The sequence below is a fragment of the Anopheles darlingi genome, chromosome 3 (assembly GCF_943734745.1).
Source record: "Anopheles darlingi chromosome 3, idAnoDarlMG_H_01, whole genome shotgun sequence".
NCBI lineage: Eukaryota > Metazoa > Arthropoda > Insecta > Diptera > Culicidae > Anopheles > Anopheles darlingi.
The window spans coordinates 21,784,044-21,811,992 of NC_064875.1; the positions used below are offsets into that span (position 1 = coordinate 21,784,044).

General features: G+C 50.2%; 1 protein-coding gene across 7 annotated transcripts in view; it reads right to left on the bottom strand.

Annotated features, from left to right (window-relative positions):
• The window catches only part of LOC125955905 (venom metalloproteinase 3), a 93,916-nt gene extending 66,583 nt beyond the window's left edge, over positions 1–27,333 (bottom strand). For 4 of the 7 annotated variants that reach the window (XR_007469122.1, XM_049687232.1, XM_049687227.1 and 1 more), the window contains exons 1-3: positions 26,334–26,473; positions 23,006–24,138; positions 2,194–2,295 (exon numbers count right to left, since the gene is read on the bottom strand). Coding sequence is in view for 6 of the 7 variants with exons in the window: in XM_049687232.1 (XP_049543189.1) it covers positions 2,194–2,265 (72 nt within the window). In the remaining variant the exon portion in view is untranslated. Of the gene's footprint in view, positions 1–2,193; positions 2,296–23,005; positions 24,139–26,333; positions 26,474–27,232 lie in introns of those variants that run through there. The other 3 variants (XM_049687229.1, XM_049687228.1, XM_049687230.1) reach the window with 3 other exon arrangements.
• Between the last annotated feature and the right edge of the window lie 616 nt (positions 27,334–27,949).

Below are 27,949 nucleotides of genomic sequence, written 5' to 3' on the forward strand. Positions count from 1 at the left end.
CGTAAAGTTCATTTGCAACCGCTTAAGCCTACACTACGGATCGGCTTACGCACTCAATAGCCGGATTACAAGCGAAGCGGGATTTTAATCAACTTTTTTTCCTTGAAAGTATATCGTTTTTTCTTCTCTTGCTCACTCTCTTCTACCTTTCCAGTATGGAACAGACAAATTGAAAGCTTGTCAGTTGTTTGCGAAAGGAAAAGAAAACGGTATGAAAGTGGAGACATAAAGGGAAAAAATGAAGAATAAACACATACTTCAATGATTGCAATCTGATAAAAACCACAGAACGGAACATGCAGCAATCAAAGCTGATATAACAGCGGGTAAGAAGTGCAAGTTGCAAGCAATGCATGTTCACTCAATAATGTATTTTTTATTAATTTATTAGTTTTTCAATTAGCTCACGGGAATACATGTCTCGAGTAGGAGAATTATCGACAGTAAATAAGTAAAAACAAGTAAATAGCACCTTGGCGCTATCGTTTTATGAAAGGAAGTAGTACAAAAGTGCAGACATAAAATATATAACCAAACAAGTAAATTGAAATATAAACTGATAAAAACAAAAGAACGGAAACATACAACAATCAAACCTGCTGCAACAGCGAGTAACAAAGCAGTACGAGGAAGTTGACGGAATACTGACCGAATGTCCTCACCGAAATGTACATCTCACACCAGTTAATAACCTGTATAATTATCACAACGATTTCGATTGAAACGATGGCCACAAACCAAAAACACCAAACCAAAAGTCGTTGGTACCTTGAGTGTCACGACCGGGACCATCTTCATTAGCCAAACGAGGCATTTATCATTAGCAACGGCCGGTAGTTAATCACCGCACTGGGCCGGGCATATTTCGGCACTCCGCTCGTTGGCTTTGGTCCTGGGTATCTGAGGGTATCTGGGGGTATCTGGGGATTCAATTTCATACCGCCGCTGTGGTCCGCTCCAGCACCAGCGCATCGTGCACCCTGTTCCCAGTTCGAAAACCATCCAACCGGTATCGGTACGGAGCAGGCGAGTTTGATGATAAAAGCTCATCGACGACATTTGATCTTTTCATCAATGTTTGTTTCGCCACGAGTGGCCAGACCTACGGCTATGGCTGTATATAGAATGAATCGCCAGCACGCAAACACACACACGCGAGCGCCTATCGGTAGCTCCCTGCCTGCCGTCAGACACAGTCAGCAGCAGCAGCAGCACCGGGAAGGCACCACAGCGGCTGTAAGATAATACTCCAGCCAGCCGCTTGATGACAATTATCATAAAACTTAGCATTAGAAATGCTGATCTACGAAATGGCCATCCGTTCCTGTCCTGAACGGGGACCAGTGGACACCCCGGTGGTGGCTGTGTTTTGCTCATTTCCTCTACAACAGGATCGAGTTCCTCGCGTGTTCGTCGTCCGAGTACCGGTCGGGGAGTACCAGCATCCGGCATATTGCTCGAAGTAATTAAAATTTTACACTCCAGAGCGGCAGCGCTCGATCAAATTGTACCTGCTCCCGGTCACTGCATGAGGTTTGTGAGATGATGGCAAAGTTTCCCTCTTTGCAGGATCCGAAACCGCAAGACACGTTCAGATCGAGCGGATATGATAGGAAATGTGTTTTTTTTTCTTTATGGCGCACAACGTAACACTCTGCAATCACGTTGGAGACGGAAATGGATGTTAGTGCTACCAAGTCACGATCGTGTCCGGATCGTCCGGGAAGCGAACAATTCTCACAATTCAGCTAAAGGTTGAGATAGCTTCAAACCTTCAAAATGGCCATACCCCAAACCGTTCAAGTCTGCAACAATGTGTCTATTCCTCACGTTTATCAAGCGCTCTGCTCTGCAAGCAGTTTTGGCCAGCTCTCGGTGCTGGGACAAGAAAAAACAAATAGTCGACTGTTTGCACACGCGCGTCAGATCTCAAGAACAAACGCGCCATTTTGTTGTCCGTCTTTTCCGGCCTGCTGCGGTCGGATCGGATTAGGTCGAAAAGGTGTTCTACGCGGATAAGGGTGAGGCACGTGCTACCAAGAATCTAAACCGCGGGCCGCAGTTACTTCGAAAAGCAGCAGCAGCAGCGTATTTGTAGCAACAGAGAAAAGTGAGATAAGACCGTAAAGGCCGATGTGGCACGTACGCCAGTCCAGGATAGGATGGATTTCCGTTCTCTCCAAAAATACTTACATCGGGCATCGCTGCGCTGTAGGTGCATAGTAACGTCCATGACGCTGCCAGGTAGATCCCGAGCCGCATCATCTTGGGGCCGTTCGCCTGAGAACGGCTAGGCTGGAAGGAAAAGAAGAAAAAGAGAGAGAGAGACGTGGCCATTAGTATGACAAACGATCGACAAACGTCACGGACGGTCACAGATGTTTTCAATTAAGGTGCCCCCCAATCCCCGGACCACCATTCACCCGGGGTTCGCTTCAGTTTACGCTCCTGAGTTGAGCACTCACTAGAAGAGAGGGGGGAAGGAACCAGCAGCAGAGGAGCGCACAGAATGGAGATCAAAATAAAATCATAAATTCAATCCGAATAATCCCCCCACCGAGCGGGGCCAATGCAAATTGCGACCGGTTCCGGAGTAGCACCAGCACTAGCAGCAGCCCCAACAGCAAAGCGCTTCCCTCCAGACACGGGTTAGACATCATCGACCGGCTTTTAATCAGGTTTTCCAGTTGCTGTTGTTGCTGATGCTGTTGATGCGGGAACAAAACGGCCAACACGGGATCATCCCAGAGGAACTGGCTACCGCTTCAGCTGGCGGGCTGGATCCCGTCCGAGATGCTGACTGAGATGAGTCATTCACACCCTCGTTTCGGTTCGGGGATGGAAATGGTCCTGTGTACGAGCACATGTGCCCGGTTTCCTCGTGTGTTTCTCCGGAAACCGGTTGTGTCGTCCACATTGGATGGACGACAGGTCAGCGACAAATGCCGCCCGGAATACCGGAGAAAGGGTGCCGAAGGATCGGAGGAGATCATCGTTCGCTCTAACATTTTAGCAACAACAACAACAACAACAGCACGAGGCGCGATCGCGATCATCTCGTGCTGGATCGTAGCTCATTAAGCGAAGCGGCACCGGCCGTGTATGCGTGTGTGTGTGTGTGTATGTATGTTGCCTAATAAATCGGCGAAACCCCCTCCTTCCCTGTTTTCTTTGGTCATAAAGGAGCCATAAAGTTTTGCATATTCTTTCACGCTGAACCACACACACACACACGCGCGCGAGTCTGCTCTTCTCACGATCCACGATCCCGCCACCCCAAAAATACCCCAGGAACACACGGTTGGATACCCGGTGAAATGGCGAAAACCTACTGCAACAACCTGTGCACGATACTTCAGACCTTATCCCATGGAATGAATGCGGAAGGAGAAGCAGACCGAACCTGAACGGAGACCAGTCCACGGACAGAGAGAGAGAGAGAGAGATTCTTACTCGGGGTGACGGGGTGGCGGTGGCGGTGGAAAACTTGTTTTAATTTATCCGCTTACAGAACGGTCCATATGCAAAGTATCGTGCGACTTCTGCGGCCGAAGACAAAGTTCCAGCGGGCTCCCACATGTCTTCCGCGCGTTTTCGATTTCGTGGATCGTGAATCGTGGCAGCCTCCCTACCCCATTCCAGCCCCTACCCTGGGACTTCGGGACCGTTGCTGCCAACCATCATTCCAGCTTAATTTCATTCATTTCGATCCTTCTCCTGGGCGGGATTCGACGGGGGGGGGGGGGGGGGGGGACTCCAATGATGTTGATGGTATCCCCCCATCCCTCCCCGAAAAGGGGGAACAGGTTTTAGGTCCAGAACCTGTCTCATCAGCCTGCCGGGAACGATAAAGTGGAGAAAGATATTCGACAAGTGGACACGGCGGAGCGGAGTCCTAATCCAAGAAGCGTGGAAGGTGCCGAGTCGAGGAAAAGACATTCAATCGTCGCGAGCGATGTGGCCGCCTGTGGCGTATGCGGTTGTGGCCAAAGACCATTGCCAACCGTGGGCCATACGCACCGTGCGCGATTTCCGTGCAAGAAGCCACCACCAGGGAGTTATGATATTTCATGTCCCAAATTGGCATTCGAAACAAGGACTTTCCCTCGGCCAAACGGAAGATGGGAAGGGAAGTTCTTGGGTTGTTCCGCAGCGGGTTACAGTAGCAGGGACCATATTTGTCGACGTGATTAACTGAACTATTGCTCCCTGTATTGCTAAGGTATATAGACGCTTTAATTCAATTCGATGGCATCATCTTGTGGGCATCACAACCATCTGGGGAGAATTCAAATTTAATGACCGCAGTCATACATCACGGTTGAAATATGATCCTCAATTTGTTCCCCAACATTGCTTCTTCAGCTTGTAGATCATCAGAATTGTCCATAATTCTTAACGAAACCTTGCGTATAACAATTGTATAACAGTATACTAACCACGAACTACGAACAAATCCCTTTGGCTGCGTGCTTGCGCCGGGCTCTCAACATAAAAAAAACCTCATCTCTGATATCAATCAGCCGCTGTAATGAATGCCCATAAACGCCCTTTTTGATGGTTCTCGGGGGCGCTGGCCCCTCAGGCACATAAAACCACGCGCACACACAAGCACGCACACAGCACACGCACGTGGCGCTGAAGGGCTCGACGAGGGTAGCCAAGCCATGCCCGTCGTCTTCGGTCGACCTTCGACGGTCGAGTTGTAACACCTGATGACAGCATGGCCGTAAAGGCAACGATGGCGCTGGTAATTACCCTGTTATCGATGCTAATGTAAGACCGACGTTGTGGATATGTTTCGAAACACATGACACACCTAATTACAGCCATCCGGGCGGGGTGTGTAAGGCTGTTTACCATTACCTGCACCTCTCTTAGCCTCTCGAAAAGTGCCCAAAAATTGCTCTTGAGCACGACCACACCCGCTTAAGCGCTTGAGCTTTTGGCGTCGAGCACCTTTTTTCTCGGCGTTTTTTTTTTTTGGTTTTTGGATCGATACTTGACAGCATGTATGCGTGACTACAAAATATGATGTCTGTACGGTGGCGGATGTCGCCATCACTTGCACACCAAACCGATACCACCACTCGCCAACCGGGGTGTCGACCACCCGGGCAACAAACGTCCTAATTATGTACGCAACTTGATTTGCATTTGTCTCCATCTCGCCTCCACGTGAATGATCCCACGAACGATCTGCCTCCAGTAGATTCCAGGCTCCAGGTTTAAACGGGAACATAAATTTACCCAACGACGACGCCGATGCGGTTTAATTAAGCGACGCTTCTGTGGGCTGTAGCACCCGTGGCCCAATTCACCTATAAATCGATCGCCGGTCGTCGATCGCCTGCGGCCTGCGGAGGGCTGCCCCATCATCATCATCATCAAGGAATGGTTAATCCGAAACCGCTCGGCAACACCGGTGACGAAGGTGTTTGGCCGGTTAATTGATGGCGAGTGATTTTACGACACACCGTTCGCCGCTGCGGTGAGCTTCAGTTGTTGTTTGGCGCGGCGACGGCGACGGTGCGGACATCATTCCACATTACCGTGATTTATCGCGGACACTTCTCACTCTCTCTGTCCCTTCCTCTATTCCATTCTCGCTCTCGTTCGCGCTCTACCTTGCGACTGTTTGCGGACTGATCGACACCAAGAATCGCTGGTATGCGTGAAGCAAGAACCCGATCAAGGTGTGGTACTGTCGGATGTCGATTCGCGCCGATCGCGATCGGAGCAACAAACTCACTGAACCTGAACACGCTACGCTCTACGCTCTGACACTGACTTTCCCTTTCGCACTATAACTGTACCTCTTTGGATCGCCGACTTTGGAACACTTCACCTTTCGATCAGCCCCGATGCCCGAGGGTTTTTTGTTGTGGTCGTGTTCAGGTGACATTGTTGACAACGAACGTGAACCTGCTCTAGTTTGTTGGCTACGGATTATTGTAGCGATCGATCTCCATGCCTTACTCACTAGCATCAATCATCACCGTTTCTCCTGGTCCCGGTTCCTTTCTCCGTTCCTACTGGCGATCAGAATGCAGGAACTCGAGTAATACCTTGGGACAACCTTGAGGTACTCGTGACGCTGGAGCAGCGGTAGACCAGCAGTCGGGCCGCACACCACTGGACACGATTGCGGAAGGAAAAGCCATGCTCACACCAAGTCTCTACACCTATGTGTCCCTCTTTGTTACGTCAGTATGCTGTGGAGGGATGAGTAATAGACTTAGAATTCCCTTTCCGCTCCCTCGACCCCTATAAACGGTCCAATTACGTGGCTCTTAGTGTTTAACGAGTTCTCGGAACTCGGATCTAGAGAGGGGGCAAGGGGTTTGCGGAAGAGAAAAAACTGTTGTAACGACCATTTTAGACGCTACTAGTGTCCACCACCAGAGAAGCAAATCACCTTCTCGCCTAGAACGAGACTGGCACTGGCAGCCTATCGAGTGAAGAATAGAACGAGATCATGAGGCAGACTCTACGAACACCTCGGCGAAGGTACTGGCTATACCGTGCCCTCTAATGTAACAGCGCTTCTCACTTAAGCGGATTAGACGGATTCTTTTATAGCCCATCCTCGTTAAAAACGAGCCGCGGTTCCACCTGCCGGGTGTCCTAAGCACCTAGCACCGTGACGGAGGAGATCAGAAGATTTGTTCAAGTAAGAAGTGAGTTATGGTTTATAACTTCTTTAGAGCGCGACCGCAAGGCGCAGATCAGAGGCTGGCCAGCGATCAGATTGTCGTCAATGGCTTGTCGTTCGCTTTATGGACAATCTGGGGTGAATGGCTTTTTACGACCAAAAAGGCCCAGCAGACGTGTGCACGATCGGGTGTGGCTTTCAACGGTGTTTAAGGCGACCGACGTTGCCACGCGGTAAGGTAACATTTGCGAACCCTGTGGCAGGGCGTTGGCCGTTTTTTTTCTTATGGAATTGACTCATACGCAGACACAGGTGGGCTGGCTGGCTGTTGATCGAACCTTCCAGTTTTACCGGACTCCCAAAAAAACATTCAACCAAATCCGGAGTCGTAAAAGTGTTCTAGCTTTTATTGCAGCCGACGCGACGTACCTGTTTTACATATGATACATATTCCGATTCCGGAGGGCCTCTCATATCTCCACAGCCCAACGCTGATGATAGTCAGCATCATTCAATTCCGCTGATGCTGCTGTTGCTGAAGGTGCTTCGACCTTCAGGCGAACTTCTTGAAGATCACGCCAGATCACGCCAGACCAGGGAATAGGAGAATTATATAAATCAAATCTCCTTCTACTGATTGTGGCAGACCTTTTTCTCTCCTCCCATCTCTGGAGTTGTTGCGGAGCAACACAGATTGCGCCATGCGCCGTCGTTGAACCGCAATCGACGTCCCCACAACATCGGGACCGAGAAGGCGAGACCAAAAGTGAAATGAGTCGATTCGATCAGCGCAATCCGGAGCTCAAATTTCCCTATCTCGTGCTACTGCCTCCGCCACCACCTCCTGGACCTCTTGAACCATTCAATACTGCGTCTGGGTCGGATGGCTTGCCTGTTTGCCAATATTTACCACCCCGATCGCCATTCCGATGCCGCCTATCGGACGAGTCAAAACAAGCCAGCCCACGAGCACCGGGCATGAAGCGGGCGCTATCTAGCTGACCTGCTTCTATTTCACTATGTCCTCGCTCACCACAGGAGGCCACCGTCGGCCGTCCGTTGGTTGCAGGAAATTGGGTTAGAGACACAAGAGATTTATGAAGCCGATCGGTCGGTCCGGATCGGTAGACACGACCGAGGCGAGGGGGCAACACACGGTAGCCGGCAGGTCGATCGTCGCCCCGTACACCCCGGATCGGATGGTGCAATCTATGGGCGCGCGCGACAACTTTCGGGGTCCGTGCAGCTTACGCAATGCGCCATCATCTCGACCAATCTGGTTGGTTAGTTGTTTGGTTGTTTGGCGTGCGTGCTGCGATTGCGATTGATACCGGGAGGAGGCGTGGAGCCTCGACATGCAGACAACGACAATATCAATAGAGGTACCCGACACCGACCGGCACCGGGTCGGGGTGTGTGTGTGCTTAAATATGTCACGCCAATTTCTGCCAAGATATGCATAACGTCGCGACTTGTTTTTTTTTTTTTTGGGTGCGTGAAGTCGCTGACAATGGAAGGTTGCCTTTTTTGGGGGTTTTTTTTATGGTGTCCACATTAATCGAATGGTTTGACGATATTCAACTGGACCTCAATTGAACAGGGCTTCGATCTCATCACTTTCGATTGTTGTTGCGGATCGTGACCGATCGTAGCTGCCAAAACATCTTTTGCAAAGACCGATATAGAGCCCGCTCTAGATTTGTGGGACTTCTTTCAATCACACGCAACCTTTCGCTCTTTAGTCTGGATAGGACTATGGGCGCCAATTTGTAGTTTACTTGTAATGCGCCTTTGCATACAAAAGATCGAGATTGGTGTCGAAGAAACGAAGGCAGCACTCAGCATGTCTGTAGTAGAGAGAAAACAGTTCAAGCGAGGCGAACGACCTGTTCACACTATCAAATCTTCATGTAGTACCCTGTGTCTGTGTCCTCTACTTCACGAGCTCACTTAAATACCTTCGCCTCGACGACGAGATCCCCAACATCAAGTTTAGAGGCTATTCCGTGTAAGCACCGTGTTTCGGACGCTTTACGATTGTTTTATCGCCTAACGTTAAGAAGTCGATGATGACCGCTGCACGCCCGCGAGTTTAGTGAGCCGTACCGTACTTGATCACTAGTTGAGCGGTAGTAGAGAGAAGTTTTGGGAGAATGATTTGTTTGGACTCTTCCAACAAAGCCCTAGCAAGCAAACAACAAAAAAAGGCAAAACTGTTCTAAAACTGAATACCTGAATACTGAAGACTATTTTCGACCAAACCGGTCCGGTTATGCGATTTATCGGAGCAACCGCTAACGCTGGCTATTCTGGAGCGTGGCGAGGGAAGTCCCACAAATCATAGCCCGAACCATAAATCATAACTAGTCCGGCACGGCTTCTGGGCCCGCAAACCGCAACCGGCAACCACAGAGTTCACATTTTAAAATCTGCACAAAACACGAGAATCGAGGCGGTGGTCTTTGCAAACTCTTGTCCAAGACGAGTGACAAATCACAACTCGCCGCTAATGAGTGCAGGGGGCGAGGCGGGCGAGGAGCAGCACCACCTTTTTTTTGTGAAATTAATTTCCGTTTCTTTCTGTGCGTCACGATCCGCTAGCCAGCCTTATCCGGACCATCCGGACGGTGTGGACGATGATCGTGGGACCGACTTTGCGAAAGGTGGCCTCGCAGGACCTGCCAAGTTCCTGCCAAGTTCATGAATTATTTAGCGACATTTTCGTTGCGGATTTTCGGTATATTCCAAAACCTCCACCAGCACCAGCACCAGCCCCAGACAGTGGACAATTGGAAGTGATTGTTCGCCATTGTGGTCGCCAGCGTGGAGCTTCAAATAAGCCACTACTAGGCAAGGTGCTGTGTTCTGGCTTCCGACAGAACGGAGGCACGGCCGTCAGAGACCGATCGCCAGCTGGCTTATCGCGAGAACTTTTCACTTTCCGTCGATCGAACAGACGGGCTCCGAGATTTTGAGCTCGGAAAGTGGCAAAACCATGATCACCTGGCGGCTGCTGGATCGGTCCAACAGCGAGGAATGCGTCGTCGTCGTGCAAGAAGAACGGCCACGGCAAAAGCCACGGGCACTCACACAGAAAGCAACAGGGAAAACAAAAAAATCCCGGCAAAATGTCACACCAAGTGGCCAGCAGCAGCAGCAGCAGCAGCAGCTACGGTCAGCTCGGCAAAGAAGAAACCGTACCGCATATCATTTCGCTTCACCGCCGCCACTGCACCGCTACCTTCCTCAACTGGCCCATGAAATCAATAAGTTGAAAACTTTATTCGATTTTTATTCATATTTATTCTATCGGTTTCTTCTCACATTTAAATATTTGCCAGTGGAACTGGAACTGGTTTTTTTTTTGCTTCGCGTTTTTGTCTTCGCCGATTTCCCCCCCTGTCCTTCTCTTCTCCTCAATGAGGTTTAACACAGAAAGAGAGAGAAAAGGACACACACTAAAAGTGCGAGAGAGAGATCTGCAAACACACAAAAAAGGCGAAAATTTTCCATCCAAACTCCTATATATCGGTATCGGTATCGGATTACAATGGCCCAGGGAGCAAGAGCCCGGCCCAGTGTGTGTGTGTGTGTGTGTGTGTGTGTGTGCGCGTTGGGGGTGCTTCCTCGCTAGGCCACTGTCCGCACGGAGTCGCCGGTGGGGCTTTTATGACACCGTCAACATTCTTCAATTTTGTCACGCAGCGGAGGTAAACACAGCAAGCCAGCCAGCCTCCAGCAGGATGTCCAGCGGGACCGACAAGACACAAACCAAGAGAAGGGTGGCCTATGGTGAGCTGAGGCAGCAGCGGTCCGTGGCACGCTTGTTCACCGCAGGGTGTACGAGAGAAGACATACTTCGTTGGACGTTAGCCGCCGCTCAGAGGCTAGTGCTCTGGAGCTCCCAAAAACCTGCCAGCAGCAGCAGCAGCAGCAGATCCAACCTGTTTCCGAAGATTCCTCTCCCTCTCTCTCTCTTTTTCCTCTTTCGTTCATCCCCCCCTTTTGTTTGCTGTTTGTGCCTCCCTGGAGTGTCGTCTGCTTCTAGCTCGGACCCATTTGCTTAAATATTCAAACATATGACGACCCCGCCGTTCCCGTGACCGCGCCTCTCTCTCTCGCTCTTTTTCTTTGTCTTTTTCCATCTCTTTCTCCCTCTCTCTCTCTCTCTCTCTCTCTCTCTGTTGGTCACTCGAATAATCGCACCGAAATGGCAACGAGGGTGTTGGTGCACCGCAGTACGCCACGATATGATTTGTGAATTTAATTTTGTTTGATTTGTGGAGTCTACAGAACACACACACGCATACACACGCACACCCGGAGTCTTTATTCCCCTTCCACACAACTGCAAGCGCACACGATCGCAGCGCTAGAACCGAAAGATAGGAATGATCGTCGCTCTCGATATCTCGTCGCATTCGATCGCGGACGCGGACACCGATTAGTGGCATAATTTGATCACTTCACCACACACACACACACACACGCATGCAGACGAGCAGACAATCAGTGACATGGACACGCACAAACACGCGTGCGCATCGTTGTCATGAGCCGGTTAACCGCTTCGATAAGAAACGATGATTACGATCACGAGCGGACCGAAATGGTGGGGAGGAGATCGAGGGTATAACATAAGTTTCGACTTTTTATCGCCTCCCCCCGCACCACCAGAGAACGTTCGAGCCAGATGTTCGATTCTACTTTCAACCGGCCATACATTGGCGGCGGCCATGTTGTTCGTGATGCGCGTCGATCGCGCGCTTTGACGCAACAGGTGTTGCGGTCGCAACCGATCGAGGGAACCGGGCAGGGATGCTCGCTTGCTTGCTAATTGGACAACAACCTCGGGGAGCAAATAAATTTCCCCTCTCAGGCGCAAGTCCCCAACCCTGCCGGGAGGCCAGCGGTCGTTTTGATGCTGGGTAATATATTGGATTAGCTTATTCGTAAAATTAAATTAGAACAAAAACAAAGCTCCCATGCTAGCTGGTGATGGTGCTGGTGTGTGTGTGTGTGTGTTCTAGTAGAGTCCGGCCGAGAAGTTGTGCTGGTAAAGGGTCTCTCCCCCGTTGAAACTTGCTTCAGGAGCGAGCATGCTTAGCGATGACTAACAAACCGGTGAGCAACCCAGCAGCCGAAGGGAGAATTCTTTTATAAATTATTCAACAAAATTGCAAATTTCACCGCCGGCACCACCACCCACTGAGGAGGCCTGTTCTGGGTTTAGCAGCGAGGATACTGCGAGGATCATCAACCAGCGAGATGACTTAAGGGCTGGGCGCGCGTTAGGCTTTTGAATAAAAAGAAAACAAATCTATCAAAAGCGCGCGCGCACACAAAACGCGCCAGACGTCTTCTCCAATCATCAGCATCATTAATGCTAATGCTTCTGGGCTGAGCGAATGCGGACACACACACACACAGCCAGCTTGACAAATGAAGGAACCCTTTTTGACAGATCTTTCGATGAGTGGTACAGACAACGACGATGACGACGACGACACAACCAACGTTCAACGAACGCTTCTCATCATTCCATACCACATTCCGCGAAGGTAGTAATCGTGTCCCCTTCCCGCGCCCTTTTTCATACCGTGTGCAATACCGTCCCCGGGGGACCATTGTATTCCCTTCCTAATAGAGATGCTTTGAGTGAGAGAGAGAGAGAGCTTTGGATACATTAACGAGTGAAGAATGTACACCAAGATGGTGACAGACGGATGGCACGAGATGAGTGCTGAACAGCAACATACATACAAAGCATCGGCCCCTTCTCCCTAGCCTACCTACCTACGGATTTCGTCAGTTCCCGGGCCCTTTGATGCGCCTCCAAGCGAACACATAACCTCAAACGCGCGATCTACGCGACGACGGCCAGGAAAGGGGCTGATGTGATCAAAAAATAAAATTACCAGACACACACACGCACAGTCGCGCACACACACACACGAAAATACTCATTGTCCGCGCCACAACAATCCGGTTGCCAATCTTGTCTCGGGCCATGTGCTGCTGCTTCTTCTTCATCAACACCCCCCGCGTGACCCTCGACTGTACTGTCGAAGGAAGAAAAAAAAACAACAACACCTCCCATGTTTTGGGGAGGTTTAAACGATGGCTCAACCGCTAGAAGCGAAAAATCCACCAGTCCAGAGTACCGTACCGTATGTTGGCCTCGCGATCGGTTGCGATCACCTCGCAAAACCTCGCCGCAACAAGCCGGTGTCCGTTTCTTTTTTGCGACCCCTCAAGACGATGCCCGATAAACGAAGCCATGTTAAGCGCTTCATTCTATGTTGCAAGCTCAGCGCGAAGCTAGCGAAAGATTTGAGAGCTTTTTTTTTTGGCCAGAAATTGGACCAAACACCAAAACCAGTTGCCACATCGCGCTTAGCACTTTGGTTAGAGACTGGATTGGATTGAGTCCATCCATATCGTAAGCCCCTCTCGGTTCGTTCGGATTTGTGTGTGTGTGTGGCAGCTCATGGTGGTGCTGTCCAGCCCCGGAGTGTCCAGAGCACGTGTCGTAGTGATTGCTTCATCAGGCGAACCATCGGCGGATCATCGGCGGTGTACGATCGCCGTTAATCCGATCGACCGACCCCCCGGGAGTGGATCAATTCATCCGGTAATCGTAATCCGGGGCTATCAGCAGCCACAAAGCAGCAGCAGCATCAACAGCAGCACCAGCGGTAGAAGGACATAAACATGCCGTGACGAAAGCATCCATTTATCTAGAAAATGGCAAATCGAACTCCACAAACACACAGCCACATGCACACACTCGAGCTGTTGGCTTGCATATTTGCTCAACACTTGGCGGCTCCTAACGGGTCCTAACGGGCCTCGCTGCCGGGTGGCCAGCAGCTATAGCATAAACGTCGCCAAAACGGCCAAAACGGCGCGATCAATCTTTACCCGCCGCTTCACACTCCTCACTCACTCTTCCTTCTCTCTCTCGCTCTTCCTTCTAATGGAGTGAGTGAGGTGATTCGTGCAAACATCGTGTCCCCTCCGCACGTACCTCGTGGCATCCGGACTGCGATAAATATGTTATCACACTTTACGATCCTAATCCGCTTTCGGTCCGGACATCTCGTCAGGCCTAGAGTCCCGTTTTGAACCTCCCCTCACCGCGCGCACGACCAACCAACCCGACCCGCTGCCAATGACGATGATCTCGCTTAATTGCCGCCGGCCATCCGATCCGATCCGATCCGATCCGATGAATCATCGTCGATCGTTCGTCGCCCCGGAGCATCGTGCTTCGGGGTGCTGTCTTTATTAAATTGTTTAATATGTTGGCCAAAAAAGGCTAATGAAACCAACAATAGCATCAGCATCAGCAGCAGTCCACTAGGATCGATATTGCTGCTTATGGCCGAGGGTTTCGATAACGGCATCGCCATCGCCAATCGTCGATGCAAAGTTCAGGTTTTATGGTCAGACAAATCAACATCTTAGGTTCATTGTTTTTTCACGTTTTCGGTTCGGTTCTACGAGCAGAGGGTGTGAAGATTGGAATCTACACGGAATCAGCTACGGGAGGAAAAACAGAAGATGAGCGAAAATACTCCCGAATAGTCAAAAGAGTTTAAGGACCACTAAAAACGCGAAGCGAAGCCCAGCATCCATAAATTACCGCTTGGCTTAATTTTGCGAATTTTCAACTCACACCATCGCCACACGCTATGCTCAATGCTCTCTAATTACAATGTCACATGCTCATTACCATGCAAATGCGAGCGAGCGCGCCCAATCCACCAATGTTGCATCCTGCTGCGCCGCGAACCGGTGGAGACCATGGGAACATAGGCAGCGCAGAAACTAGAGCACCCGCCGGTACGAGAGCCCGCACACACACACACAGATACACACACAGTCAGAGACACGGTCACACACCAAGTATCAAGTCGCGGGAGTTGAATGGAGCAGCATAAAGCAGCCAGCCATGAATCGGTCATTAGCCGGATTCTGAAATTCAAAACCATTTCTAACGACCTCCCCCATCTCCCTCTTTTGCACATCCAAAGGGACAGCAAAAGGGTGGTTTGGGGTTCCAGTTTGGGTGTTTTACTCCCCTCCATGCCACCCTCTTCTGGTAACTTTCGGTTTTTTTTTGCAAAAAAATTGCTTTGCGCCACAGTCGCCGGCCGCCGTACTGCAGCTGACGAAAGCAGAATTCATTGCCTCGCACGAGAGACGACGGTACACGGGTCTCTCTTTCAAGCGCGAAGCTTATGAGCTGGCAAACGGGCCACCGCCCGGTCCCCTTTCTCCCCCTAACAAACCCACTATGATGGGTTTCGTGTTCTTCAAGCTACGTGCACACCATCCCATGGTCTTCGTGACAGCCGGAGTAGTAGTAGTAGTAGCAGCAGTAGTAGAATGCAATTGTCTTTGCGTTCAATAGCGCGGACAGACCGCGGCACCAACAGGCAGCAACAGTTTTTTCGCGGCCAACCATTGTGCTTGTTGGTTTCATTTGTTTTTTTTTTTTCGCGCCGCTTTAGAGGTTATGTTACCAGCATAAACACTCACACACACGTAGTACTGCTGATCAGTAGTTTAGTAGTAGTCGACGGCACCACACACTCCAGCGCGCCACGCTTTTTGGAGGCCAGTTGCCCAAATCTAACGGTTTCGTTGCAACGGTCTGGTCAGCTGGCCACCAGGCACCAATGGCGGTGTTCTTCTGGAGCACCGTGCGCCAATCAACCGAAGCAGCAGCAGCTGCAGCAGCTCCAAGACGACTTACGATCGCGGTGGTGTGGAAATTCGAAAGAAAATCAAACGGCCAACACCACCACCACCACCAGCGCATGTAATGCAATGTTTTGGGAAAGGCCGGTGTGCAACACCAGAACACGGTTTGCTGCGGTCTCGGCGTCGTCTTGCTCAAGTCGTCTTACGTCTAACGCCACCCATACATGAGCAAATTGTTCGTCAAATTTATCCGGGTTTTCAAATGTTTGCCAAGCAATATAATCCATCTAGTAGCCGCGCAACCAACTAAATCTAGCTACACCGACATTTTGTTTGTTGTATAAGCCTTGTTGAGCGCGCCACAAATGTTTGCCGTAACATTATAGTAGGCTGCGACCTGTTAAATGTTTTAAAGGAGCAAAGATTTTTTTCCGAAAACTGAGCCTTTGAACTGTGCCGGTTGTAAACGAAAAGACTGTATGGAGAAAAGACTGTATGGACTGTATGCCTTCACGAATCTGAACGAGTGTAGGCAGCCAACGCAACTGTTTGGTCAACTCGTTGTTTGGCGAATAATTTGCCCATGTATGGGGAGGAGGCTTAACGTTTTGCATTAGGTACCAGAGAATGCTTACGAACTTGAGTAACAACACCACCGCCGTTTTCCGACCTTCGCTACATCCGCTGTGACAGAAATCAAATGACAGAAATAATGTCTCCGGCGAAACCGATTCCAGTTCCGAGAGCTCCAAAGCGCCAGGTGCGTCTAATCAACCGTAATGACATGGACAAATGTTTATCATCGAGGGGTCTTATTGCATGTTGCGATTGATTTGCACGTACAAACCGCGACTGCGACCGCGACCGCGATTGCGGCAGTAAACGAAACGCCAATCTCAAGTTGTCAGTATCTTGACCTATTCCCTCGAGTGCTCGAGTCAGCGGTTGCCGCAGCTGACACTTGTGTGGCTCTTCTTCACTTGAGTTTCACGATAGCTTGTTGTTCCTGATGTTCTTTGGTGTATCTTTGGTCGGTTTCAGAAAGGAATATCACGACTATTACGTACTCGGCAGAAGAAGAGCCGGCATCCTAACAAAGCGACCTGATGGCCTGTAAAGGTGGCAAAAACATCCTCCAACAAATGAAGACGATCATTCTGGTTCCCTTCTTGTGCCAATCCGCGTGATTAAACTCGAGAACATCGCACGTTGCGTTTGCGGAAACAGCGACAAAGCAAAAAAAAACGATTTCTTCCCAAAAACCATAGCGTGCGCGCGTCAAGTCCAGTCTTCCTGGCACCAACCACCCGGGAGGGTAGCAGGAACAGGAGGGCGAGTGCTGACAAACATGGACATGGATTCGTCAATTTTATTGACTCTCAATGACGGCGACGAAGACGACGAAGACTCGAGAGTCAAGTGAATTCGCACATTCGGCCATTCGGTGAGAAAGGTTAACAAAGTTCACTCCCAAAGGCACGACCGGCTACAAACCCCTCTAATGGTGTTAATATTGTCTGCCTATGCCTACATGGGTCCATGTGTGTGTGTGTGTGTGTGTGTGTGTTTGTCTAATTTTAGAAGAAATCTTTTGCACAAACTCGCTGGCTGGCTGGCTGGCTGGTTTGCTGACTTGTCAATCGCGTCAGCAACGACTATTGGACGTGCAAAGCATGCCGTGCCTCCGGAGAGACGCCATAGAGACGCCAGTGTGCCAATACACCATCGAGGGTATGTACCGGGGTCCCCGGAATACCGAAATGCCACGAGAACGAGCCCTGGGGCACGACAACACCAACACCGGCCACACCTTCCAACCATATCGTGTCGTTTGTCGGTGACTCTAGCGTCTGTCCGGAGCGTCTGGCGAACCGAGGAACGATCGCCGTCGTCGTCGTCTGGCCACAAATGCAAATATATCGTTGGCACTGCAACGTTGTCACGTCGTCGTCGTCGTCGTCGAGAAGAGGCGTAAATGGGATGCCTAAGCTTCGTGGCGCGATGGAACAGAATCAAGCTCCATGGAAGTCGACTCCAAGAGTTCGACGGTTCTGCGACGATTACTTAACACACATTGAAACACGCCCGGGGAGGGGGCTGGCTATTTGTTGTGCTGTTAACATCGCCATTTAATTGCCAAATCGCATGTCCATAAACGTGGTTTGGCAAATATCGAATATACTTCGAACAGTGTACGACGATCGCGATCGCGCTTTTCCTTCCTTTTCTGATCCTCATAAATCGCGTGTGTGTGTGTGTGTGCGCGCATGTAGTCCCAACATGTTATGTGTATGGGTCAAATTAGTTGTGGACAAGTGTTGAAAGCAATTAAAAACATAATACAAAAACATCTGTAATGCGCGTTCTGTCCCGTTTTAACGAGCAATTATCTGATGTGACGTACTATAACCGATGTACATCTGCCCTGTTTACCCCCGTGTTGTGGCTGTGTATTGGGCTGGTGTATTCTACACGCAACCAATGCCGACCACGAAGACACGAGCGACTCCGCAATCGAATGCAGTTTGATTGAGTAAACTACAGGCACACGAACCCGGCAACAAAAAAAAAGGGGGCGCGCAACCTGAGGCACGCCAGCCAGCCGTCGAGGCGCTCGAATCCGAAACGAAATTCGCTAAACAATACCCATCACGAACGCCACAATTGTTGCACAAAGCGCACACTACACTAAACGAGGAGATGGAAGGGAGGCTAGCTGGCGGAAAAATGCACTTGCTTGGTATATGATTAACCAGCGCTTCGCAAGCTCCGTGTTCCAAGCTGTTTCGGGTTCGGGCACGCAAACCGATCAAACGGACTGTTGCATTGCATTGTAAGACGCTCGAGCAAAATGGAGAATCCCTCTACCGTGTAGTTCACTTTCAAGGGGTTCGAGTTTGACGTGACGCGATCGTCGAGTTCTTGAAATAAAAACAAAAACCCTCTACAAAACAGCTAAAGCTCCTTAAGAACCTTCCAATCACTTCTGAGCTGAGATCGAGCAGCCCGAAACCGAAGACTTGTTCCCCAAACCCGATCGCCACACCACGATCAGCGCATCAGAGAGGAACACGGAGGAAAATGCTGATCGTGCGCCGTGCATCGAGAGCGAATTTCGATTTCCATTCACGCTCGACCAGTTAACTCCCAGGCCCCAGGCCCCGCATCTTCACCGTCCCCAACGTGGGTTTCGGAATTGCAATTTCCCGCCCAGCAACTCGAACACGAAAGGCCAACAACCACACCAATGGGCACGCGCGTGTGTGTGTGTCTGTATGCCACAGTTCGCTGGCGACTCGCGACTGGCGCCAGTTTGTCCGTTTGTATTCAATCGAATCGAAACGCTGGACAGAGACGCAGCAGAGCCCATGTTGGCAATTGCCAGGCGTCATCATCCATGATCATCATCATCATCGTGATCATCAATGAACGGTATCTTCCTCGGTAGGCCTCGAGGCCATCGGAATGGACGTTGGGGCAAAGGTAGAAAGTTTAATTGGCTGGCAGCCCTGGCCAGCCAGCCGGGTACCAGATGCCAGCTGAATCCTAGGTCCGGCCTAGGTTCGGTTTGTCCAGCTGGTTTCAACCCCTCGAGAACCACCCCTCCCCTTGTGGTAGAGGATGAGTCGACGAAGATGAAATCGAAACCCTGGTGGTGGTGATGGTGGGAGGGTTTTCCCTCGATCGACTCGATGGAATCGATTGAATTACGAAAGCCATCGCATGGAGTGCTGCTGCTGGTGGTAGTGGTGCAAATTACGTGCAAAAACCGTGATCCATCCCCCCGGGGGTGCGAAATGTAATCCAGGTTCAAGCGAATTTCCATCGATTTTCCGTCCATCGAAACACCACCAACACCAGCTTCCGATGACGTCACGATCGCGCTGCTCGGTTGGTGGCGCACTAAGAAACCCGTAACTGGTTCGCTGTTCGCGAACCGTCGAGTCCGGTGCACGATCCGCTCTGGGATTTTTACTTTCATTTTCACTCCACTGCAGTGGCCGCGTTGGTAAGGTGTTTGGATCGCCATCGTCGTCGTCGTCGTCATCATCTGGTGCGCATGTTTTAGTGCAAGTGCTTTCGGGTGGGCCCGGTGTTGGCGATGCGCGTTGCGAATCGACCCGTTCGAGTCGTCTTCCGATTCCGGCAACTCCGTTACGCCACACCTTCCACCGATCGATCGATCGCGCACACACACATATACGTATTTTTTGATTGAAATGTCTTGGGGTCTCTCTTTGGGGGGGGGGGGGGGGGGGTGTAAGACGATCGTCGATGGCGCCACCAACACACACAAACACACAGCAACCAGTGAATAGTCACGACGCACGCGTGCAACATCTGACATTTTGTGGGATTTTCGTTCGTTCCGATCCAATCCGAGGCGAAAAGGTTGCGTTGCACGCCGGCCGCCTTCCCGAACCGGTCTACATAAAAGGCGCCCCACAACAACAACAACGGCTTTGACAACAGCCGGAACCAACGTCCGACGCGGGAACGTAGAGCAAGCACTTTCACGGTCGCACAACATGCACTGTTGGGGACCACGAGGGGGAGGGAGTGCTAGGAGTGCGCCTTTCCCCTAGAACAGCTCTGGGGAATATCACGGACCCACCCGGCGCCGGAAAAGTTCTAGAAATCGGCGACAGGTAGAAACGAACCACCGGCGACGACCGGCAAGCAAATTTGAAACCCAATTTGAATATGTGGCGGCTATGGCGGCGCCTGGAGGTTCCTCGGCCGCAGTTTGCATAAATTTGCAGCACCAGAGCGCGAGCGCGTGCGCGTTCCGAAAGTTCCCAATTCTATTCTGAATGTTGTTGCTGTTTGTTGATGTATTGGGACGCGGGTTTTTGTTACATTTTGGTCCGGTATCCCATCAGTGGAAGTCAAATCCGATGGTCAGTTGTGTTGCAGTTGTATGCGATCTAATCCAGCCAGTCCAGCGTATCGTACGAGCGCACACACACACCCAGAACACGCTGTCAGATAACCGGTCGCCAGAATCGGGGCCTTCCACGGTTTGTATTGATAGCAGCCGAAATGTTCGGAGGAGCACAAAAAACGATCCCACGGTTATCGGATACGGGAGAGAAATGCTCAACGCCGATCGGGGTTTTGGTACCTTTTTGGTTTTGGGTTGAGAGAATACATAAAGAAAACATTCAATAAATATTCTATTTATCTCCTTCGCGGACGGCATCCAGCGAGTGGTGTTGCTTTTAAGGTGGTAGGTACACGGTAGCAACTTTCATGGGCAGTTAGCTTTCATTGACTTAGCGTTAACTGTCATTTGACAGCTTGCAATACTTTATGTCAGCCTTTCATAAGCATACACGAATGCGAGATCGCTTTGCAAAAAGGATTGACTATCAAAAACATTATATCAAAGATATAATGAGCTGTTGTTGCTGCTATTAACTGCTTACTCCTGGTTAAAATGCTTTCTAGTGAATTCTAAGCCGGGCTGTATAAGCTAAAGATATCAATGCTATAAAGTTTTTGCTTGTTTACTTCTCACACGAACGCAATACAATAGCATCTTGCTTGGGCGGTTCTTGGTGTGATATGAAAACTATATTGAAGCAAACACAATCAGATCCAATTAGCAAAACTGGACGCTGCAAATATCTATAGCACAACAAATCAAGTGATTTGAATGCCCTTAACAAATACGTCATCAGCTTAAAATGGAGATCTCGAGTCCCAATCAAAAACCTTGCTAGAAAGTGCTCCAACATAATGTTCCAAACACTCGCTTGAGATCACTTTTGGTATCTAAAATGGTCCCTAGCAACACGAGCAAAGCAGGGGGCTCTCGAGTTAATCTGCGAACCCGTTTCTAACTTTCAATTTCCTGCAAGCACCGAAATCTGTAATCCCGATTTGGTTTTCCTTGTTTTTTTTTCTTCACCTGGAACTGATTACTCAGCCCACCAACGAGCCTCGCCTCCGTGTCTGCCGGAGAGCCCTCTAGAAGTGACAATAAACCCACCGCCTGGCCCGGCCCGGCCCGGTGTGCTCTGATTTAATCCCGGCATTCCGGGGGGCGCGTTCTTCGCTCCGATCGGACCCGGGCTGATCAAGATTCAAATGATTTATGGTAAACCGCGCCGCTGCCACTAGCAGCTGCCAGCCATTCCGCTCTCGGTTAGAGGCTAAAGCGACCTCTAACGGGGTCCCTGGAAGGGCAATTTTGATGGTTCCGATCGAACGAACGATCGCTCCAAACGGCTTACAACAACCATTAACGGGTGTTAATCCGGAAAGGAAAGATGGATTACAATTCCCTTCCCCCCTAAAAACAATCTCGTTGCTTGAGAGTCTTCATGGAGCACGAGAGTAATGGCCAATGTTGTGATTCGGGCACAGGTTGTATCGTACGAACACAAACGACTAAATGGTTTGTCAGGAACCACACACACAGATCGTTTAGATGTAGAAATTGAATGTTTTTTTTTGGTGGTACGTTGCTCACATGGAAGGAAAAACTGGGAATGTATATTTTTTCTCTCCATAATTTAGCGACGATGATGTGACGCTTCAATTGTTATTCAAATGCATGCCACATAAGACATCGCACATATGACTTTCATCGCATGATGACCCTTTTTTCTCCATCCGTCATTCGTCGCCACTGCTGGTGCTGGCCTTAGCACCACACACTCCAAGTCAGCGTCAGCATCATCAGCATCATCATCACCTTCGTCATCATCGTCATCTCATCGTCGATTTTAGGTAACTGGCGGCGGCGGCGTCGTCGTCCATAAACCCACCAATGGCACCTTCCATCCAATGTTACTCAACCGATCGCGACCGACGCTCGAAAATTCAAGTTTACGAACTTTCACCTTGTTACTTAAGCGCACGGTAAATCCGTGGCTCCCCAAGTCAGCTGTCTGGTAGTCTGGCTCGGTTTCGTTAAAATAAATGCTGAGCCCGGCGCGTTTCATAATATTTACCCGTCTCTGCTTCTGCTGTTTTGTTCGATTTAATTAAATCATAAAGCATAGCAAGACAACGGCAACGGCACCAAGGTGTGCAAACAGTGGAACGAAGCAAGTGAAGTGTTTGGTTGAATTCACAAATTCAATTCAATCCCAGCGGAAATAACTCCAACTTTTCAAACAAACGTCCAATGGCGGCAGTTCACATTCGCAAGAATGCTGACTGCTCCGCGGCGTGAACCGGCTCAAAAGATGGCTCGCAAGAAGATGATGAATACGGGAGAGAAATGAGATGAGAGATTGAACGGAGAAAAAAACAAAACCAACCAATCATCATCGAAGCGCCCGCAGTATTGGAAACAACTTTCACTCTCAATCGGAGCGCGAACCCTTCCTAAGCACGGCGCGAGAGGTCGCCGCGACGCGAGCTGCGATTTTCTTGTTTTGTTTCAGTGCCATGCCCCCTTCTTATGCTTCCATTTTTTACTGTGCTTGTGATGATCTTCCTTCCCGATAAACGGTGTGAAGATTTATGCTCCGTCATTCCCCGAATCAGTGATCGCAGTGGCCCAGGGGTTCTTTTTTCCTTCCTTCGCGTGCAGAACGCGACTTGGCGAATGAAAACACATCATCGGTTCATCGTCCATAACACTAAAGAAGCTCGCAGCAACCAAAACAAAAAAACACTTACGTTTATCTCTCTCTTGTCAGGACCGGCAGGGGGGGTTGTTAAATGCTCAATAAACTAAACATCGGCGGTGATGGTTTTCGGTGGAGAAATCGAACGTCAATCGTGCTGATGCTATGGTGCTGCTGTTGTGCTCGATCGGCGATAGTAGTGGGCGAAATACTTAGTTGCAGCCAAACAATTTCTTTCTCAACTGCACACATACACACGGTACTGCGGTGCACGCACAAAACACTAACACACGCACACGAACGCGTAGAAGGACACTACTATCTGCAACTGCAACAGCGGATGAGAGCACGTACGGAAAACGGAAAAGCTTCCTGCGAATTTCGGGCAAAAAAAAACACAAAAAATAACGTTCGCGAACCACACACTTCACTCTATGCTCTGGTGGGTTATCTTTTGCTGCAGCTGCTGCTGCTGGTGGAAGCTTTTTTTGGGCAGAAATTTATGTTTGCTCGCTTTAAATAAAAACGCGCGCGCCGCTTTATCGCAATCACATAAACCACCGGGCGAATCTGGGTGAGTGGCGGCCTCGCGGGGCTTCTCGGGGCGACACTAAAAATCAACGACGATGGTGACACTTACACACCGTACCTGCCCGGCCCGTTATTTGCCTTAGCTTCTCGCAGCCGGTAAGTTCGTCGTCTGCTCACCGATCGAGCTCTTTCTTCTCTGCGCAAATGGGCGCGTTTTGGATAACTACTTTTTTTGTTTCCTGTTATCGCTGCATTTGGTACGTACGTGGTACCAAAGAACGAGCAGAAGACGATCACGGCTCTCGTTGTCGGGCGGTCGGCACGAGAATGTTTTTTTTTTTTTTTGATCGCCAGGTGGAAGTCTTTTTCGGTCACTTGTCGCACACGTTTGAGTTGTTCACAATCTTCTAACCTTTAACCCCTGCACCGACTGGCATATATGCACACAAACACACACAGACACACACTCCCGCTCTTTCACTTGATGCTGCTGGCCACAAACACCGTAGCCACGCCGCGAATCGCCGGTTCCATTCCGTTTCCGCCAGTCGCGAAGCCGCGCGTTTCGTCGCCGTTCGATGGAGATCGTTTTCAGGAGATAAGGAGCCACAGGAGGATGAAGAAGAAGGAGGACAAGGGGGCAGTCGAGGCTCGCTGTTAAAAATTACATAAATTCACATTAGCCCAACCGTGGCATGTTGATAGACCTGGACCTGCCTCTCAACAGGTCACAGCATGTAGCATATAATTGGAAATTGATTTGAGTGGCCTGCCTGGTGCGCAACGCTTCCTGCACATCCTCTGTAGCGTTTAGCCTGCTACGTTGCTGATCCTTATCTCTACTCTATTTCCAGCCAACTATCGAACCAGATTTATCATCGAAAAGTTTCATGCAACACCATCTTTACGGTAATGCCACGTTTTTTTTTTCGTCTCTCGTCTCGCTCAAGCAGCCGCTATTACGGTGGTTACTTCATTTCAGTAGCGACCAGAGCAGCAAGCAAATGGGCGTCGTGTGCAACAAAGTACCCTCCCCACACCAGGTGGCCACCACTTTTCATTTCATTTGGAATCATTTCAATTTCATTACTACTACCACTACCGCTCGTTTCGACTGCGCTTTTTTCTGCTGCTGCTGCTGCTTCTTCTCCGCGGAAAAGCCCACCCCACAACAACAACACCCATGCCCAGGTACCGGTCGGTTCCAACCCTCCTCCATCGAACCACTCTCTTGGATCCGATCATGAACGGTCGGAGTAGTTACTTGCGCTTTTTTTTTGCGTTGCGCGTCCTCCATACCCAGCACGCTCCACGCCATTGTGCACGTTTTGTGCCGTGCAACACGGCATTCCTACGGTATTCCCGCATGCCCGCATACTTTCCTCCAGCTTCACCACTCTCCATCCCTTTAAAACCCTAGCATCTACGCAGCACAGCACAGGCTCGGCAACAGTTATGTTTGCTTCGCCCTAGCCGGTTTTGCGGCGCTATCTCGGATGCTCTTCTCGGTTTTAGTTTTCCTTGCTGTCTACCATTCGAGCCTCCGCTTGGTCGGTCCGCTGCTTGGTCGAGGAGTGGATTTTTCACTTTCGTTCGTGCTCATCTGCTGCTGCGTGACGCCCAGGCCCAGGTCATTCAGCTTAGTTTTCCATTTCATTTCAATTATTGTTGTCTGCTGGCCAACCGTTAAGCGTTAAGCGGGAGGCAATCGTTGGTGATCGCGAGGCGTTCGATTCTAATCCAAACACTGCACTCAATGGAAGCCCGTTGCTTTTGAATTTTTGGAGGCATTGACTTCCGTCAATTCCAATTACAATAAGGGTGTACTTAAAGGTGTTGGTGGACCACTACAGAAGAGTGGTACTTTGCGGAGCTAGCATAAATGCTCCGCAAACAAAACACCAAAAATAAACCGTCATTTGCTGATTAATCATCATAGTCACAGCAATGGATCAAACTTCAAGTAAACTCTATTTTTGCTGCGATTTCCCCCCACAAAGGCAGTCTTTACGGTACTGTTTTCAGGGAAAACCAATCACACACACACGCACACAGACACTCAGAGTCCGCAGCACTGACACTGCGGCAGTAAAAAGTTGGCAGAAAACCTTCAAATAGCATCCGCACCGCACACAATCCGCCTGCTGCTTAGCTTCGCAACACCTTGATCGAAGGAAAAATCGCCAACAAACACACACAGGCACACAGACACACTCACACGGTGGCACACATTAATTGAAGGTAGTATGTATCGTGGAAACGTGATTCCAGTGGAAAACACACCAAGCGCTCCAAAACAAAACACTCGCAGCACGCCGGACAAGAGGACAAGAGACCCCCAAAAAGGCGGTTCCATCCAAGCATTTTTGCCATTTTGAAGGATAGGCAGCGGTGCGCCCGGTGTTGGTGTTTGCGCGGATCGCGTTCGAGGGCCTGGCCGAGGGTTGGTGGAGGAAAATAGTGCCCCGCCAAACAATCGCACCTCGCCTGGCCTGGCTGAGTGTGTATGCGTGAACAGGAAAAGCGGAAAAAATGCGTGGAAAACAAAGCACCCAAAAGCAACCAGTTGGTTCGAAGGTGTTTTCGCCATTTCTGGCTATTGGATTGTGGGTGTCTTAGAGTTTCCTTGTGCACCAAGAACACAGTGACAAGTCACGGACCCATTCTGCCTTCAAAATATTCTTAATAGATCCCCAAAAAGTGCACAAAAAATTGAGAAAAAAAAACGGCTCTACACACGACTTCCACCAAAGACAATGTTCGTTAGAGCAAAGATAGAGAATGCACACGGAATGCACACTTTGTGCATTCTGCGCACGCTGCTGCTACTGCTACTGTTGCACACTCACGATCGATAAGCAAGAACTCCAGAAGCGTTTGTGTTTTTCTTTTCTTCCGAGAACGAACGGTTCGCGCGAGCCAAACGACACGACGGCTAAACGTAAACTGATCCGCGAAGATCTGCCTGAAAGCTCGAGCTGCCTTTTCGGAGGCTCCTCAACCTGCGCTGTGGTGTGGTGTAGTGTGATGGTGGTGGCCAACGCGCGCCTCGCTAGCGAATGAGTTGAGCTCGGGGTGCCGCGGGTAAGCGGGTGCAAAAGCCCGAGAGCGAGAGAGTACCTGCCTTTCTGTATGTGTCTGTATGTGTGTGTGTGTGAGAGAGAGAGGGAAAGGAACAGCCAAAAGGGTAGCGACGACGACGACGACGACGACTGTGGTGACCTGCAGAGTGACGGATCCTCGGAGAGTGATCTCTGGAGGCTACTAAAGCTCATTTTCTCTCTCTCTCTCAGGTATCGCTCTCACGATCGCTCTCCCTCTCCTATTCTCTCTTTCTCTCTCTCTCTCTCTCCGTTAGCTCAGCGACTACTAAGGCGTGTAGTGTAGAGTAGTGTACCTACTAAGCCCAACAGACACGCACACATACACACACAAAAAGCAATCTAGTGAACCACAATGCACGCTGCACCTTCTCCTTGCGATCGCGAACGCGATCACCACTAGGAAGCGAACTTGAGGCGTCCGTACACTACCACACCGCTAAGTAGTTTGCGTGCCAATTCACTTTTTCACACACACCACACACACACACGCACACTTCGAGAGTAAGTAAGAAAAAGAGAGACGATCACCGATATGGCGGAACTATTGTTTCACATTCGCAAAGCAAACTTGCTGATCCTCTGATAAAAGGGATCGATCAGACTACACAAAAGGGACTTCGAAGGAAGCGCCAGAGATCACTTACACAACAGTAGGACAACGCAAAACGGCAACCAAAAACCGAACAGCGACCACGACGACGGCGACGACGACGACCACGGAACCACACGGGGCACCTGGTGCGTGTCCACTCAGAGACTGCTCGGTGTGCTCGCGGTGGCCAAACAGTGGTGGTTTGCTGGCCTGCTGGCCCCGTCTACCACAGCCCCTTCCGTTTCGGAGTGGACGATTTGCTCGCTCGCAACAAGAGAGCTCCGGACACTCGCAGAGCTTTCGCGTCCCTCTCGTTGTCGTCTGCGTCGTCGTCGTCGTCGTCGTCAGTGTGTCCACCTGTGGTTGTGCGTCTGGCCTGGGCCAGTATGGTCCGGGCCAGACCGGGCCAGACCTGGTTGGTGGTCGATCGAATCGAAGGTAGAAAAAAAATCAACAACCAACAACAACAAAAAACACAGAAACAGTCTCCGAGGTCCACAGGACAACACACAGAGGGTATCTCGAGTGAGAGCGAAAGCATCGAAAGTGAAGGGTAGGGTGAAAGGGGTAAAATCAAATGGGGGTAGACGCAAAAAAAAACCGGAGGGAGAAAAGAGCGTAGTCGTCGTGGTCGATGGTGAGAGAGAAGAAGGAGCGTGATCGACGCAATCCACGGTCCTCTCGGGGGTGGCCGTGCGGAAGAGAGTGAGAGTGCGAAAGCGAGGCGAAAGAGGTGTGCTGGAAGAGAGATAGATAGAGAGAGAGGGTC